Source organism: Pleurodeles waltl, chromosome 6 (assembly GCF_031143425.1).
Source record: "Pleurodeles waltl isolate 20211129_DDA chromosome 6, aPleWal1.hap1.20221129, whole genome shotgun sequence".
Classification (NCBI taxonomy): Eukaryota; Metazoa; Chordata; class Amphibia; order Caudata; family Salamandridae; genus Pleurodeles; species Pleurodeles waltl.
In genome coordinates, this window is record NC_090445.1 from 1,670,405,390 (window position 1) to 1,670,423,463 (window position 18,074).

Below are 18,074 nucleotides of genomic sequence, written 5' to 3' on the forward strand. Positions count from 1 at the left end.
TGCCTGGGGACCACTCTGACACAGTTGGCCCACTTCGACACAGGCTGGGCGCCTCAAGTGCATTGGTGATGTCCGGTGTCAGGTTTCTTGTGGTACCAGTCCTCTCAGGTCTTTCTTGGGTGCCTGCGGATGCAGAGGAGCAGGTTCTCTACACCAATGGAGTTCCGCCTGGTGATAGGCGAAGCACTGGCAGCTCTCCCAGTTTATTGGAGGCTGCAGGACAGGTCAGGTGCTCCTCAAGGGTTGGGTGCAGTAGGCAGGCTGGCAGGGTTGGCGTCAAGTCAGTTGTCCTCCTTGGTTTACGTGTTCAGAAGGCTTCTTGTCCACTCCTTCTTTTGTATCCAGCAAAGATCTGAGGTCCTGGTATTAGGGGTCTCCTAAATACTCAATTCAGGGGGTGTTAAGGAGAGTGAATGGTAGTAGCCAATGGCCTATTTACCCTTGGGTTGGTGACTACACCCCCTAGATGACCACTTCCTGTGGGGAGTGGGCATCACCCTGTCCAGAGTTTCTAAATTCCACCACGTGCAAAATGGTGGAATTTCTTAAGTCGTGTCCAATTTAGGCTGGTCACCCTGGGGGTGTTCCCAGTCTGTAGGGTGACACGCCTCCTGCATAGCAATTTGTTTCCACCTGTATTGGTGCTAGAAGGGCCCTGGGGTAAGGAGGGTTGGCATCTTCCTCTGGGGAAGGCCGGATCTGCATACAAAAGGTGGTGGGCTTCTTTGAAGCTCCTGCCTTGGAATGCAGGTCATCCTGTGGAGAGGAAAGGGTAACACCCCAGCCCAGACAGGCATTCGTTTCTGACCTCTCGAAAAAGGACACTCTCACCCTGAGATGGCATATTCTTGGTTGTTGGTGAGCTCACTGACCGGTTCTGGCCAGCCTGACACTAACAGTTGGTAGGTTTTTCAAGGGGCACAGCTGAGGTACCCTCTGGGTTCATGTATTAATAAATCCATCACTGGAATCAGTAAAGGTTTATTAATATGAGATGTTTGATACCAAACATCCCTAGGTTCAGAGAAACCATCATATAGCTGAGGAACTCATATTGACCAGCGTCCAGCACATTTGTTTAAAATAGCTTCCCTGCACACTTACTATGTCTAAGAACCGACAAAGACATAGTAGGGATATATTTCCTCATGCATATATGCCTTCACTTGTAATATAATGTACCATGCCTTGGGGCTTAAGGCCTGCTGTAGGAGTGACTCACAGATATTACAAGCATGTTTTTTTTAGGAGATATCAGTGTGAGTTCATTAACACGAGTTGTTTGATACCAACACCTTTGGTATCAGTGGGTCCATCATGTAGCTGGGGAACCCATAATCCCCAGTGCCCAGTACATATACTTAAGATGGCCTCCCTGTTCACTTGCAGTGTCTAAGAATCAACTTTGACATCACAGGGGCGAAACTGCTTGTGTAGAAATGCCCACACATGTAATTCAATTTACCCTCTTTTGGGGGTGTAAGGCCTGCTGTAGGGGTGACTTACATATATTGCATGCAGTATCTTCACCATTTCACACAGCTTGCAATGGCAGTTTGCAGGAGAGTATCAGGGGTCCCTTAGGGTGGCACGGGTGCATGGTGGAACCCTCTTTAATACCTATGCCTAGGTATCAAGGGCACCATTTACTTGGGACTTACAAGAGTGCTAAAGGCCTTGCCAATTGGGGAACAATTGTACAGTTTTAGGGAAAGAGATCTGGTACTGGGGACCTGATTAACCGGAATCCAGTGCACTTCTGTAAAACATTCACATCAGATTCCAGGCAAAAGGTGAGGGTGACCCTGTCAAAAAGGGGAACTTTCCTACAGTGTGTAGGAAGCTGGCCTGGTGTGTGGTGGGTACCTAAGGTCCTTTATACCTTATACCAGCTCCAGGTATCCCCTCTTAGTGAAGTGAAGGCAGTGTCTAGAAGCCAGGCTCTCTAGAGGTAGCTGTGGATGAGCAGCCAAGACTTATCTAGGAGACATGCAAAGCCCATGCAATACCACTGTAGTCACACAGCACTTACACACATGAAAGAAAACACTCAGTTGTACAAAAATAAAGGTACTTTATTTTTGGAACAAATCGCCACAAAATACTAGAAAAGATGACCCACCTTTAGGAGGTAAGTAATACACTAAATATATAGACTAGCAATCAGAAACAGGCATAGAAAAGGTTAGAAAACAGTGCAAATACCAATAACCAATAGTGACCCTAGGTGAGCACAAACCATATACTAAGAAAAATGGAATAACAATAAGATACCCCCACCTAGGTAAGTAAAATGTATAGAGGAGAGTAAGTAACACAGTACCCCCCCCCCCCCAGCGACCAGGAATGCAGTAGTAAATCACTGGGTTGCCCCAAACCACCCAAAAGGAGGAAAAGAAGAAAAAGAAGACACCCAGACAAGACTGCAAGAAAACCAGTGGTGGATTCCTAAAGAAAGAAGACCTGAGGAGAGAGGGGACCAAGTCCAAGAGTCACAGTGGAGTCCAGGAGGAGTAGGAGCTACTTACCACCCAGCTGTAGGTGCAGGAGTTGGTCGACGGAGATGAAGAGCAGGTCAGCTCTGGAGCCAGAGAAAAGTTGCTGATGGATGCAGATGAAGTCCTACGCTGGAAGGAAGATTGCAGATGGGTGTTGAAGGAATTCCACCAACAAGCCTCAGCAAACACAAACTTGCGGTTAGTGGAAAAGAGGTGCTCCCGGGGACCAGCAACTTCCCAAGAGGACTCAACCCAGGAGGGGGAGTCACAGGGGACCCTCAGCGTCGCAGAGAGTCCACAGGAGGAGAGGCAGCACCTACAGGAGTCCCACAGGACAGGGACACAAGAGTCACTGAAGAAGCCCACGCAGCACTAAAAAGGGGATTCCCAAGCCCCAGGAGAACCACGCAGGAGGCTGTGGTTTGCAGGATGGAGTGCTGGGGGCTGGAGATACACGTCTCCTGGAGATCCCGTGGAGGAGATGCAAAAAAGCCTTGACGGCTCCAAGAGACGCCGTGCACGGGGATACTGTCCTGCGTGGGAAGGCCAAGGCTTACCTCAACCAAAGTTGGACAGCTGGCAGAGAGGACCAACAGGACTACTCCGGACCACCACCGATGATGCAGGATCCAGGCAGCTCAAGATGAGAGGAGATCCACGCAGCCGGTTGTCGCTTGCTTTAGGTGCCTGATGGTTGCAGGGAAGTGACTCCTTCACTCTAAGGGAGATTGCTTATTCTTCTTCTTGTGCAGGCTGAAGAGTTGCAGTCTTCTGAGAATGCACAACTGGGGAAATGTTGCAAAGCTGGCAGGAGACGAGGAAACAAAGTTGCAGAAGAGTCTTCTTTGTTGTAGCAACGTTTGTCAGTTCCTGGAGGGTCCAGTCACAGTTCTAGTGGCCAGAAGACGAAGCAGAGGTTGCAGAGGAGTCCTGCTGGAATCTTGCAAGCTGAATCTGAGGACCCACCCAAGAGAGATACCCTAAATAGCCCTGAAAAGGGGATTGGTCACCTAGCCAGGTAATCACCTATCAGGAGAGGTCACCTGCTTGGCCTTGCCACCTAGATGCTCCCAGAGTTCCCTGCTAGCCAAGGAAACAAGACAGCAGAACCCAGGCACCCTCTGAAGGAGCTCTGAGCACCACCCCTGGGGTGGTGATGGACAGGGGAGTGGTCACCCCTTTCCATAGTCCAGTTTCACGTCAGAGCAGGGCCTGGGGGGTCCCTGAACAGGTGTGGACTGGTTTATGCACAGACGGCACCAAATGTGCTCTTCAAAGCAAAGCCAGTGGCTTGGGGAGGCTACCCCTCCCAAGCCAGTTGCACCTATTTCCAAAGGTAGAGGGTGTTGCCTCCCATTCCCAAAGGAAATTCTTTGTTCTGCCTTCCTGGGCTTGATCAGATCAAGCAGCAGGAGGGCAGAAACCTGTCTGAGGGGTGGCAGCAGCTGGGCTGCCCAGAAAACCCTGGAGGACTGGTGGTAACAATGCTAGGGGTCCTCTAAGGAGCCCCCAGAGTGCACGGAATCATACTTCCAATACTTGCAACAGTTTTGGGGTATGATTCCGACATGTTTGATACCAAACATCCAAACATGCTTCAGTTTGGAGTTACCATTATGTAGCTGGACATAGGTAGTAACCTATGTCCAGTACATGCGTAAACCGGCATCCCCGCACTCACAAAGTCCATGAAAATGGATCTGGAGTTTGTAGGGGCACCTCTGCTAGTGCATGGGTGCCCTCGGCCACAGGCACCTGCACCCTGCCCTCTAGGCTGAGAGGTCCTACCATAGGGGTGACTTACAGTGACCTGGTGTAGTGACCTGTAGTGAAAACGGGTGCATGCATCAGTTTCATGCAGACTGAAATGGCAGGCCTGTAGAACCCTATGCATGGGCTCCATATGGGTGGCAGAATAACTGCTGGAGCCCATATGGATCCCCCCGAACCCAATACCCTGGTTACCTAGGTATCATATACTGGGGACGTACATGGGGGACAGTATGACAATTGTGGGGAGAAAAAGGTACAATTTACAGGAGAGAGCAAAACTACTGGGGTCCTGCTTAGCAGGATCCCAGTAGACACAGTGAAAACACACTGACAAACAGGCAAAAAGTTGGGATAACCAAGCTAGAAAGAGGCTACTTTCCTACACAGTACTTACCTGATCTTAAAGATCTTGGTGTCTAAATTAAGATTAAAATCTGTTATGTATCTTTCTTGGTCTCTAGTTTCTTTGTAAGCGTGTGTCTCATTTATTGACTCTGTGTGTTTAACAAATGCTTAGCACTACCATCTGATGACCTAAACGACAAATGAGAGCATGGGGGGGATTATTTAACCCCTGTAAACCAGTAAAGGTCTCCTGGACTGTCTGCATAGTGCCCAGTTACATTTGTTACACTACATAGATAGCCAGCTTCCTACTCTCCTGCTCCACTTCCCAGAGTAAGTTTCCCCACTACTCCAGCACCATTCATCAGCACAATTATAGAAGTACTAGTAGCTCTGGTGCTGGCTTTGTATCATCTCTCAGGAGCGTTACAGAGGTAAATGAGGAATCACTTGCAATCTTGTAGATGCTTTAGCTGCTGTTTGTGTCCTTCCATGCTTGTTCGGCTTCTGGAAGACTCTTCTTATGCCCCACCATGCTTCTTCACTAGACCGGGACCATGGAATTGTGCCTTTTGACCACTTTCGAGACTAACTGATCTTCAGTGGGATCATTTGTTTGTTGAGTACAGGATCAAATTCAGTTTACTTGTCCACAATAAAAATGCATTGTATCTACAAACATGAAACCCTACAACATCATCATCAAGCCCCGTTTTGAGTAATGGTGTCCCTGATTCCTTAATACTTATTCAGTTAACTAAAACACTGAGGCTGATATCTGATGTTTGCCGCAGAGCCTTTTATCGGAGGCCTTAGCTGTCTCCCTAAGAGCAATATGTTTGGGCATTCAAACAAGAAGTTCCCCTTATGGTAGCGCTGCATCCTCTGCAAATCTCCTGACTAGACCCTCTACCCCAGAACGCCTTTCACATAATGGCAGTGGAGGTTAGTTGTTTGAATCAGTAGAAGCTTGAGAACAGATTACATTAGACCTTTGTGTCAAGGTAGTATTCCTCTGATGCTACCTCATGTTCCTTCGACCTCTGCTGTCTGACCAATTCCATTATTCTGGGCCAGACTGCACAGAGACCAAATTGTTGCACTGTTTTTGAGAAACTTCCCAGACATGGCTCAGTATCAGCCATCTGAGGGACATTGTGTTTTGTTCAATTTTTCTCAGACCAACTGTTCCTGATTTGGTGCTTTAAAATGAGTGTGGAGGCTGACTTAAAGTATTTAAAAAAGGTATACAAAAAGTGCTGAATTGTATGCTTGAAATAGCCTCAACCAGTGGTTAGTAATCTTGGCTGCATCCCAGTCCATCGTTATTTTGCACACCGTAACGCCTCAGCCCGAAATGGCAGGCCAGGTCCTCCCTGAACTAGTACACAAACAACAAAGGACTGCTTTCACCCGTATGGCTCATCAGCAATAGATGAACTACTTTCTTTATTCCTCTAATCTCTACCTCTGAAACCAATTCCATTCCTCTCCCATACCCTTTCTCATGAAGACTGTTTTCTAGTCATGAAGATAACACAGTAGTCACTGCAGAGTGCAGTGGAAGCATGTTCCTCCAGAGGGAATTCCCTCTATCTTAGAGCTCCAAAGAAGGGCAGAGTTTGTTCATTCGTCTCGGGACATGTAACACCTGAATCAGTCAGTCCTATAAGAGAAAATGTAAATGGGACACAGGCACAGAGTCTGACAGAGACTTAGTTGGAAGTTTTGGTTTATGACCAAGAGGAACAGGTCACAACTCTTTTGCATAATGAAGACCGAGTGACTTATGATTGTCACAGGCAGTGGGCTGGATAAGTGTGTTTTCTACTTGGCATGATTTCAGAAACACTGATGTACACCTAGAACCCCAAGAAGAGGTCTACTCCGCGATATTCCGTTGAGGAAGATCTAATTCATTAGTGTAGCTGTGACTTCTACACAGGTTTGACGAGATGCAGGGCGTTGCAGAGGTGATGATCCTCTTTTATCCATTCTCCTTCCTTCGAGCTGACTTCTCCCTGAAGCTTCTCAGGATGTAATCTCTGCATGAGCCCCATTCCTTCCACTGGAGTCAATTCTAGGAGTCCCTTTGAAACTGAGTGCTGATGTTTACCTACCGCTGCAGAAGCATTGGTTTGGGGAAATATTTGACCTGCCAAGGCCAGTGGTCACAATGGTAACAGATGCTGTCTCTTGGTGTTTTGCTGCTTTTTCAGCAGGTTTGTTAGTTTGATCGTCCCCAGAGGATTCCAGGCTCAATATCGACATTTCTTTTTTTTTTTCAGCAGCATGTGCCATAAGTTTTTTCACATACAATACAATTCAGTAACATTTGATATATGTTAAAGAAGCAATAGCACATAGAACGAACTAAGCACTTATGTCCTAATATCATCCAATACACATCAGTCGTCATTGCATAATTAATTTGCCATACTTACATTCTAAATCGTCCACGATGTTGTACGTGATATGTTATTTACACATTGTCTTAGATTTAGCCTCGGCTCTTGGGTGGTACCAAATTCACTAATATAATAGTGCAACTAGATCAGAGGTCTTCAAACTGGGGGGCGGGCCCCCCTTGGGGGGCCTCAAGTGATCCCAGGGGGGGCGCCAAACTCTGGCCAAAAGAAATATTATACAGATAACATGCCTTTGTTTTAAGCAGAAGCATGTTATTGCAGTTTTAGAAAGGTAACCGTACTTAACTGCAATGTTTAAATAGGTTTAGACCTATTTAAACATTGCCATCTTTCTAAAATAATTGTGAAAAATTCTGAGGGGGGGCCCAAGGATTTTTATTTTTCAACTGGGGGGGCGCTGCATTAAAAAGTTTGAAGACCACTGAACTAGATGGACATTCAGGGTAATACACATATTTCATTGACTGTTGGCCATGACAGTTTATCATTTTAGGTGCTTTAAAGTGCTGTGTGCAGGCCCTAAAAGTGAAAAGTGCAGAGTGCAAAGTTAGAGATCTACTGTGCAATGGGTTTGTATTTATTGGCTTGCATCCCAAGAGGCTAGAAGTTGTGTTTAAAATCATACCATTGTGACAAATTCTTATAATGGCAAAATAAAGATAATAATGACAATCACATAATACATTTTTCTGATGAACTGAAGACTATCAAGTTAGCTCCTTCAGCTCTAATCTCACCCCTTCTAAGGAATATCACGTACATTTGTTCCTACAAAACCACATTTTTCTCCCTGAAAAGTGGAGATAGACTGGGGTCATTTTCACTCTACAGAGATACTCATCTTAGGCTTTTCTTGGGCTTGCTTCGCTATTGTCCATCTAAAGGCAAGGGGAAGCCTTTGGCAAACACTCTGAGTTGTCAGGTGCAGGGCATCCTTAATGTGAGCTGCACCAGGATGTAACAGATGGTGCCTACTAGTTACACAGCAAATGACTTGCCCACACGACCTGAGATAGTCTGACCTGTTATCATAGGAAGTCCTCTTCTCTTTGCTTAAAGGAGGTGCCATCACTGCTTCAAATTAGGATATAAATATTTTTGATTTGTTTCGAAAAATCTTCATATTTCTCTTTTCAGACGTTTCTATCTATAAAGTGACTCCAAAAGTGATTTTGATTTAAATCATTAATTACTAATATCGTTTGTGAAAACATATTTTAATAACTATCGAAACAGTAGAGTTTAATACAGTTCTCTAAAATATGATACATTTCTTTACTCTGTGTTAGCACAAGTTTTGGGAGGCACATGTTTGACGTTTAATATCAAAAGGGCACAGAATTGTGATTCCTGCTCTGGAGTACTCCAGTCTGAAACATGTGTAATGTTTTTGTAGTGCGATAACGACACGTTAAGCAATCAACTTAAGGAGTTACATCGTCAGCGAGACCAGGCTGCTAATCACCTAATTCACCCGGATCAAGTGACAGCTCGTGTGGCCGAACTTAAAAGGAAGCTTCAGACAGGAATTGGAGAGATCAGGTAAACTGAATAAATAATGTAGCTTAATATTTCTCTTTTATGGAAAATAAGAAACAAAATACATATTGATGAAAGATAAAGACTGGTATCCTCTAAAAGCAATGCATCCCAAACCTTTTAAAACCACAACCCAGTTTTTGGAACAACAAACGTCCCACCTGGCTTTAATGGACATGGGGCAAATGATTTTTGTTACTGTGACTAAGGCATCGTGTGGTAGCACACTTCCATTCACAGGAAGCACACTATCCATTCGAATGACCACTTAAGTTGCACGGGCATGCAGTTTTCTGATATAAGTATATAGCACATAAAGGATGATATGTGGACATTGGGTTTCAGTGAATATCTATCATTTGTGCGTCTCCAAGTAACATGTCTTGATTTTGTTTTGATCCTATTAAAATCTTTGTTTCCATTACACTTTAGAGTTAAATAAAAATGCGCTTCAATGTTGCTTCCCTAACTTCTGAATGTGTACGGTTTATATACAGGTATTTGTTTTGTTGTGTGTTACAAAAATGGCATCCTACAGCCTTTGTTTCAGACACCCTGTACCCTAGTAAGATTGACATATAATACACTTAACTTTTCTTTCTCTGACTGCAAAGTAAGAGGAGTTTGTAAACTCCAATCCTCATGTTAAAACCATAAGCGCCAATTTATCAGAAGACATAGCCCGACAATTGACCTCTGTTTTGAAGTACAGCAAATGCGACAAGATAAATGAAGAACTTAAAAGCATCTTTATTTATTGCATGGATTTATGTGACCTACCATAAATCAGGTTGCAACCCACAGTGTGGGAACCACTGCTCTAAAGCCTTAATCCTTTGACAGTTAGAAAGTCTTTTATGTATTTTTGGTCTGTTCCCTGTACGGTGAATTCACCGAGTTCATTATGAAGCATACAAGACAGTCTGGCATGACTTCTACTGGTAATCATTGATATCAGGAGGGTGATTCCCCAAAGATCTATTTTGGTTTGGGTTGCAAGATGCAGTCTGGTGCTGGGCAATACTAACTGGACCTGACCCCAGTCTACCACATAACTGATGCATTTGCATGCCTGAACCCCTCAATTCTTTTTTCTGAAGTATATATGTTGATACTCGGTAAGCCACATAGGAACCATTTCCAAAAATGAATAATCCTGTCTGCTATATTTTGCTCCCACAATGAAATGTGCAAGACAATTCCTGAGTTTCATTTCCCATGGATCTGGTAACAGCATCAATAGGACATGTACTTCTGGTTATTCCGATTAAAACAATTCATCATATTCAGATAACTAGTTTGACACTGGGGATTTAAATATTCAATGTTTAGTGAGAAGGGGTATGTTTATGCTGTATGAGGCCAATGAGGAGGCAGGGTACCTGTGCATGGGGTACTTTAACTAAAAGTGTGCACATTTAAATTGCCTCAGCAGATGATTACACCTACATGGCTGTTTCAGAAACAGCCTCTTCCTCTTCAGATTGGAAGCCTTCTGCTATAAGTAGGTGGAAGTGAATGATGAAATGGCCAATATTTTTTGCAAAGGACCCAGTGGACAAACGACCAGGTTTTAAAAAGATAAATAGATGATGCTTGGTAGAAAGCATCTTTTCACCCACATATCTCCAGGTCTATTTAGAGCCAGTACAGACCCATACGTAACATGACAGCAAAGGTATGTGTTTATATGTATGTGTACCCTTGGATTGGGGACTGCTCCAAGCACACAGTGCCCAATTATGAGTTATGCAGTGCTAGGTCACAGATTTCCCTGGCTGGACTTACTGAGTCCTACTTTTAAATTGCACTCCTTTGTTGCAGAGTTACGACTTGCAGTCCCCTGAAGGGGGCATAATCATGCCGACTGGGGTTACTGGGTCCTTTTTCTCAGGATTACCTATGATTCCAAGAATTTTTCTGCTCTCATTTCCTGCTGTAAATGGGAGTGAAGGGGGTCAACAGCGGGTGGAGGTGGGGAAGTGCGGACAGGCAGCATATGCTTCAGGGCTTCTAGGTTCTATGTTGACCTGGTGTTGAAGGAAAGATTGGGTGGGTTTCAGGCTGTGCTTGTGCATGTAACTTCTTCCCCAGAGGCAAGAAGATTTTACTGGATGCCGAAGGGTTTCTTGGAAAAATCAGACTCTGATCTTGGAATCAGCAATTTCAGGTGCAGAAGCACTGGGCCAAATGGAATTAGCCACAGTCATAGTCCAGTATCACCTTTCACAGAAGGTGGAAAAACTTGTAGTCCAGACTCACTTAGAGTAGGCAGAAACACCAAATCATGTGGTATCTGATGGACCAGAGTAATAAAAGGCTATACCTCTGCTTTGCTTTGAGTTATTGGACACGTAGGTAGGCACTTAACTGTGTCTGCCTTGAGAAGGTAATACAAGTTGCATTTGGCCAGTTTGTTTCATGATGAGTGGTTCAACCTCTTGGCCTTACCTTTAAATAGTGAAAAAGTATGTCATACCTTGGAAAACTTTAAAGAGTCAAGAGAGCCACCACTATCGTCCGCTTTGTCGGTGACACCAAACCCATGTTACACAACAGAGCTCAAGTGCGTACAAACCCTTAGCCGAGAACCAGGGTTGGTAAGAACCAGACTTTTCTTGAACATCTTCACAATAGGAAACCTACATTTAATGTAGGTAATGGATTGGATGGATGAGGGAAGATTATAAATTGGGCTTTGTCCAGCCTTACTTCTGTGGCCCATGCAAAGTGATAGTGATAACACTCTCAGGCAAAACTAATCTTGAATCAGTAGGCGTATACATTTCTTCATGTACTGGAAAGGCACACATCAGAGAAATGGGTCCTGCAGATTGTAACGAAGACATGCATCCTATTAGTTAGGACTAGCTAATTTTACAGCCTTTCTAGGTTCCAGGTGGGCTCTGGACAGAGGGGTTGGCTTCCTCTCCTGTCAGGGGATCTAGATTTGCATTTCGAAGGTGACAGCCCTTTGAGGCTCGCCACCTTATGACTGCTAATCAGAAGGTAATCCTTTGGGAGGGGGTGTTACACCCTCTTCCTGGACAGATTTTGTTTTGTGCCTCCTGAGAGCCGTCCAAGAGGGGTCCAGAACAGTGTCTCGGGTGGCAGGCTGGCAGAAACCAGTCAGCAAGCACTTGAGAGGCTGGTAAAGTATCAGGGGGCACTTCTAAGGTGCCTTTTGGGTGCAAGTAGTGGTAAATCCAACACTGGCATCAGTTTGGGTTCACCAATACGAAATATTTGATACCAAACATCCCTCTCTTCATACCATCATATAGCTGGGATACTAGTATTGACCAGTGTCCAGCACATGCACTTAAAATAGCTTCCCTGGTCACTTACTATGTCTGAGAATTGACAAATACATAGCAGGGGCATATCTGGGGAAACAATTGGGGAAACAATTGTACAGTTGAGGAAAAGAGATCTGGCACTGATGACCTGGTTAGCAGGAACCCAGTTTACTTTCAGTCGAAATCACATCAGATACCAGACAGAAAGTGGGAATACAGTTAACGGAAACAAAAAAACTAGAATGACGCCTGGCTAAGGAGCTCCATTTCCTGATAGTCTTATGCCTTGCACGGTGTTGCAGGATGCAGCAAGAGAAGTCAAGGACTCCGTATTCCTGAGAAGTGTTAGTCCTCCGTTTCAGGGGATGGAGCTGGGGACCAGCCAAAATGAGAGAATGATTCTGTGGTCAGTTTTTTTTTTTTTTTGCAAAGAGATGAGTGTTGGTTCCAAAAAGAATTATGATCCCACATTAACCTTGAGAGTAGCATGGAACAATATATCATATTTAAGGTTGCTTCCTGTGTTATCCCTTCACTTGAAGGAAGGCGTAGTGCTCTCTATGGATAGTCTGACTAAACTCTGGGAAGGTATTTCACTGCTCTGAGAACTTTCCCCATATTGCAGGGCCCACAAACCGGAACACGAATGGGCTTTCAGTCACAAGTAGTATTAAAGGTGATGAATGATATCACCTCTAGGGCAGCTTAAATCAGAAGCGTTAATGCTGAATGACAGTTCCAAGTATATACGCAAAATTATGTTGAAAGCTTCTGCTCACCTACGCTGACAATGAGTGCATGTTATACTGTATTTAAGGAATGTGCTGGTCAAATTATATTCCTTATTTGTTTTCAAGGGAACACCTAGTTATCTCTCGGCATACCTTTGGACACACTACCTCCCCATTTATTGTTTCAATAAGAGATGGAATGTTGCATACGATGGATATACCTATTCAAGAGGTCACTGTCCCTACACCCACATAATTGGCAAACATTTCAAAGGCGAAAAACGTGTTTGGAGTATTGTTTGTTACCTTTTGATGATACCAGCTCAAATTTGTATCTAGTAGGGAAGATTACAGAATGCCTTGAAATGGTGCAGAGCAGTAAACTGAACATCTGTTTCCCACACACTTTAACCCCTGGCAGCATTTTGCTGCCTGAAGATGCATGTAGACCTTACCTAGTGCCAAGACGCACTCAAGTGTATGTGTGCTGTAAAAGAAAACAGACAAATAACTTTGCTGCCACAGGTTGTTTACCAATTCAATGGGGAGTTTGTAATACAGTAAACATAGTTGCTAGTGATGGTATTACAGTTGAAGCATATTCACCAAACTTATTTACGCTTTTTGAATGAAGTACTTTGCCCACTAATCTTGCCCTGATCTCACTGGTTATGCAGGGGAGCCTGTATCATAAGGTTTTTGATATTCCGTTTCTTCAGCTTTCAAACATCTGTGAAACTTTTGTTGATTAATTGGTGCTGCGGGCAACTAAAATGGACTTCTGTTAAATGTGTTAATGTGAAGCATCTCTATCAACCACATCCTTCCTGCAGAGTCAAGCTCTATACTCAACATATAACATTATTTCAACAGCTCACTGTGGTTGCACAATGTTGCCAATCTGCTTCACTACTTATTGTGTAAACAACAGTTTATACATTATTGTCATTTTGTTAGATATTTGTGCCTGTCTTTAAGTCTTTGAGAGTTTGTACAACACAAAACTGCCAAGCAGACTTTCTCAGTCTTAGTAGTTCCACTGCCTTTTCAGCTGGGCCACCCAATATGTCATAGACTTTTTTGCACTTTGGGCCTGATTTATGTATTGGCGGTTAGGCGATGGCGTTCTCTCTCCACCAACATAGTGGTCCACCCTCCAGGTTTAATTGCGGGCAGGACCTTAAGTTTGGCCACAGCAGATACTACTCTTGTCTGTGTGTGGCCACACTTCCCTGATGGCCCTTGGGAGTAAGGGCCGATGTTGAAATGCCTACATGCGATTGTGAGGTATAGATTCCATGTTATTTAGTTCCTGATCCCCACAGTTGATTTTCTTGGAACAAGGTACATTATGGTCACTTCACGGGTCACTTAGCATTTGATGCAAGGTCTTGTACTGCATTTCTATCAAACCGAAAACACAAGAGGACATTTTATGTATGAAAATAGGTTCATAAACAGGATTATCAGCATACCCATTTAGGCAGGCAGGCCTCGGATATGTCTTGCACATTGAGACCGACCAAAAACAACACTTAATTCTCATTTGGATTCATGCTTCACTCATTGTGAATGATTTGATGGAGGACAAAATTATTATATATTTTTTTAAAGCAGGAAATATTGTTCTGTTTAGGTGAGTTAAAGTCGCACCATGGAGGCACAGCTGAAAAACAAAGTTAGATACAGGAAAGATGAAACTGGAAAGGCAGCACTCCTCTTTCTGTTTACTTCTAGAATAGCTGTATCGAGAGGCTATATTGTAACATTTACACATAACTTTGGATGCACAGGACATTCATCGATCAAATTTGGCACCAATTAAATATTTGTAAATGTGATAGTATTATGAAGATATTTACAAATGAGGCTTATTGAGAATATAGTGATTCATATGACGTTGGTTAAAGTAAATGTATTTATAATCATCATTGTGGTAAAATATATGGCCTTGTGTATTCTGCCTCCTGACATTTTGTTTTCTTAATTGGTTTATTTCCGTTCCCTTACGCTTACCAGATGTCACCACTCGGCAGACGTTTTAGGAAAAAATCTTGCAGACTTGCAAAAGCATTTCAATGAAATCCTAGCTCGTTGCCAGCGAGAGAAAGAGGAGGCATGTGAGAGGCAACGAATACTGCAGGAAGAAGTGGCAGCGCTCCAAGACAAACTCAGAGCTGTACCGGAAGACTACAAGAAAGCATGCAACAAAGCAGCAGAAGCAAAGGTGAGAGTCAGCTTCTGCGAAAGATAGAAAGAGAAAGTGAGAAAGGAAACCTAAACAAGCTAGTAGCTGTGGGGAATGTTTGTAGGTATTTTGTTTCCTTCCTCCATCTGCGACAACAGATCTAAACTAACAGTATGAGCTTTCTCTCACTTTATTCTCAATTCTTCTCTAGGTACTGTTAAATGAATGTACTGGGTAAAATGTCTTAAGTGAGTACTCTGGGAACAAAGATGTTCAAACCTTAGATTAGAGATTTTTCTGTTATTGACAAAAGCACATTGTAGCAGAGAATTATTTTTGTTAGTTTTTTTTAACTTGCATGCCAGTATTGAGATGGGCCTCATTCCACATTTGGACTGCTCTGGGCTTCTGACAAGATCTGCTGAGTTTCCTTTGGAGCAGCGTTGTTTTGCATTTGAAGCATATCCAGCTGTCCTCAGTTAGTAGGGAACCCATTAATTCATGGAATAGTGGCAGGATTCCTTTTAACTGCATGTTATTAAGGTACTACTGTAGGACAGCTGCCAGCCTCACTTTAAATTTTTTTTAAAATTAAAAACAAATCATCATTAAATAAAAGAGGTGAGAAGAGATGGAAAAATTAACTGATATTGTGATGGCTACATCTAATCACAGATCATTTACTTTTAGAGTATCCCAGATGCCAGACTGGATAGGGACAATTCTCTCAGCAGCGACTCCTTCACTCTAACATGTCACCATGGGGACCTCGTACTGCCTGCAAGTGACAGAGTGGGGGCCTCATATAGGTGCCAGCACTGAGTGCTAACATCAGTTGCTGTTTTTCTGTGCCTTGGATGGAGAGCCAAAGCGTAACTGCAGGAAACAGATATCATTAACTGACTTGCACAATGTGTCCCTTTGTGTGAGAAATGTGCCTTTATGCACCTGAAGGTAATTGGAGAGTGAGAGACGAAACTCAGTCAATGAGCATAAGGAGGGATCACATTCAAAATAGTGGTCTTGCTCCAAATTGCGGCGCTGGTCTTACTGCTCCAAGTTGAAAGTGTACTATAATTGCAATTAAGCCAAGCAAGGCATGTTCCCGTCCCACAACTTGAAATCAGGTGAGAAATTGCAAGGACAACTTTCAAAGGACTCCTCGCCTCTAGCTTCTTCCAAATCCGATCCAGTGCCACAGTTAGTTCCCTTGTGCCCTAAGTGCCCCAGGCTGTCGTTGACTCTACAGCAAATTGTGTCCATGCTGCAGAGTTTTCAGGTGCTGCTGGCTCCCTCTAGTGCACCTTTGGTCACCATGGAGCTGCAGAACCCTCCAGTCAGACTACTGATAGTGGATGCTCTCTAACACGGGCCTCCCCCCATGAGACACTTCTGGCCCCCTACCTACCCCAGTCCAGACTTTCACTGCATCTCCATGGTCTGCTCGAGCCCTTTCTTTACCTCTCCTGGATCAGATCTTGACATAAATGTCGGACCATGCCAGGTCCAATTTGTGCAATCAGTCATTCAACCTGATCCTGCCCCCTTCCACTATGCTCTCCATTACTCCCTACTCTCCATTACTAGAGAATAGTGGCCCTATTCAGCTCAGCTTCTGACTCAGTCTGTGCCCTCACATGAGACCATGCAAGACTTGACTACCTGCTCCACCAACGGAAGAAAGTGTCCTCTTTGCAGTGCAGCAGAGGTGCTAGATTTACAACTGTCTACGGTAGATTCCAAAGCAATTTTGTGGGCTCAAATACTCCAACCAGGGCTGTCTTTGTCAGAGCCTCTGTTGCCATTCAGTAAGACACTCACTAACAACCTCATGGCCACTTGGTCAAGACCATGCTAGACTCCTCTGGTCACTCAACCTGTGCTCAGATAATACAGACCAGCTCCAGGCAATCCTAATTTCCTGGCAAAGCATTCTTTGCCTCTGAGTCTTGTGGTGCAGGCCTCGAAAAATAAGATGAATCAAAATGACTTCTTCTTTAGCCCTCAGATAGGGAATTAAAGCGTATTGACACATTTGGCAAAACAGATAATCTTGTCATCTAACCTAGCCTAGGGCTCCTTGAATGTGATGTGCCAACAGGATAGGTACACCCACCCTCTGAAGGACACGTCCAGCAACTTCTTTCCATCTGTCCTGGAAAAACGTAGGGGCATCTCTTGTCCATGCAATTCAGGAAGGACAGGATTTAACAAAAAATGCACTGTGTACCTCCCTAGACACACTTCCTACCAGAATAAAGGCAACCGGATTTTCTGGGAACAGTGAAGTGTTCCTCAAGGACATGCCCTTTGACAGATATAAACCTTTTGGAGTCAAGACTCACTTGATGCTTGAGTGATTTAGACATAGTTATGCCACAGCAAAATCCTTTGAGTTTATTGGAGAAAGTTTCTGACACATGCAAATTACGGCAGATTCCCCAATTGTGAATATCCCCAGACTCGATTCGAAAATCCCAAAAGCAATGTTCCTGTGTTCTGGAAGGTAGTGCCATTCAACCTTGTTCTGTTACGGAAGTGACGATCGGAGCTGCATATAAGAGCGCTGATGTCAATTCCTTTCTTCCCATGCCTTTAGATGCAATTCTGAAGCACTGCTTCCTTTTTCTTAATTCTTTGAAGTCACTTTTTACTCTAAATTTTGTTAGTGTGCCAAGAATCGGGGGATCAGAATCCGGGTTTGAAGCTTGTACGGACTGTTGCAAACAGGTGGCTGTTACAGATCTCCATGAGCTGTGTCTCTGGTGTTGGGGTTTGCTTATAACTCTAAAGGCCTATGATGACTGCGCCCAAATGAATCTGATGGCCATCTGTGAACATGAGGCAAAGTTCTACGCAGTAAAACAATGGAAGACTTCCACACAGGTATTTCTCCAGGTTTAAGTTGAGAGTGCAGGCCCGTTTCTGCTTTCCCACCCACCATAACTGTGCAGTCGCACACAGACACTAGTCCATTATTTTGGCATGGACTCTGACTAGAGCCAGCCATGTGGTAACTGTAGGAGACTGGCTCAGTTTATGGTGTACACCTATGGTGTGGCACCCTATACGGAGTCCAGGCAATCCTTTGTGATAGTGAATAGGTGTCCAGATAGTAGAAGCTCTCTAGGGGTAGCTGAAGCAAGCAGCTAAAGCTTATCCAGGAGGAATGTAAAGTACTTGCAATACGACAGTAGTCAGACGGTAACTCACTCTCTCACGAGTAAGAATCACACAATTGCAGCAAAAATAAAGGATTCTTTATTGCAGCA

At 44.0% G+C, this 18,074-nt stretch overlaps 1 protein-coding gene across 3 annotated transcripts in view; it reads left to right on the plus strand.

The window, feature by feature from the left end:
* CNTRL (centriolin) overlaps positions 1–18,074 on the plus strand; it is a 579,099-nt gene that overhangs the window by 190,123 nt on the left and 370,902 nt on the right. For all 3 annotated transcript variants that reach the window (XM_069241657.1, XM_069241658.1, XM_069241659.1), the window contains 2 exons: positions 8,442–8,587; positions 14,634–14,841. In XM_069241657.1, the coding sequence (XP_069097758.1) occupies positions 8,442–8,587; positions 14,634–14,841 (354 nt within the window). The remainder of the gene's footprint in view (positions 1–8,441; positions 8,588–14,633; positions 14,842–18,074) is intronic.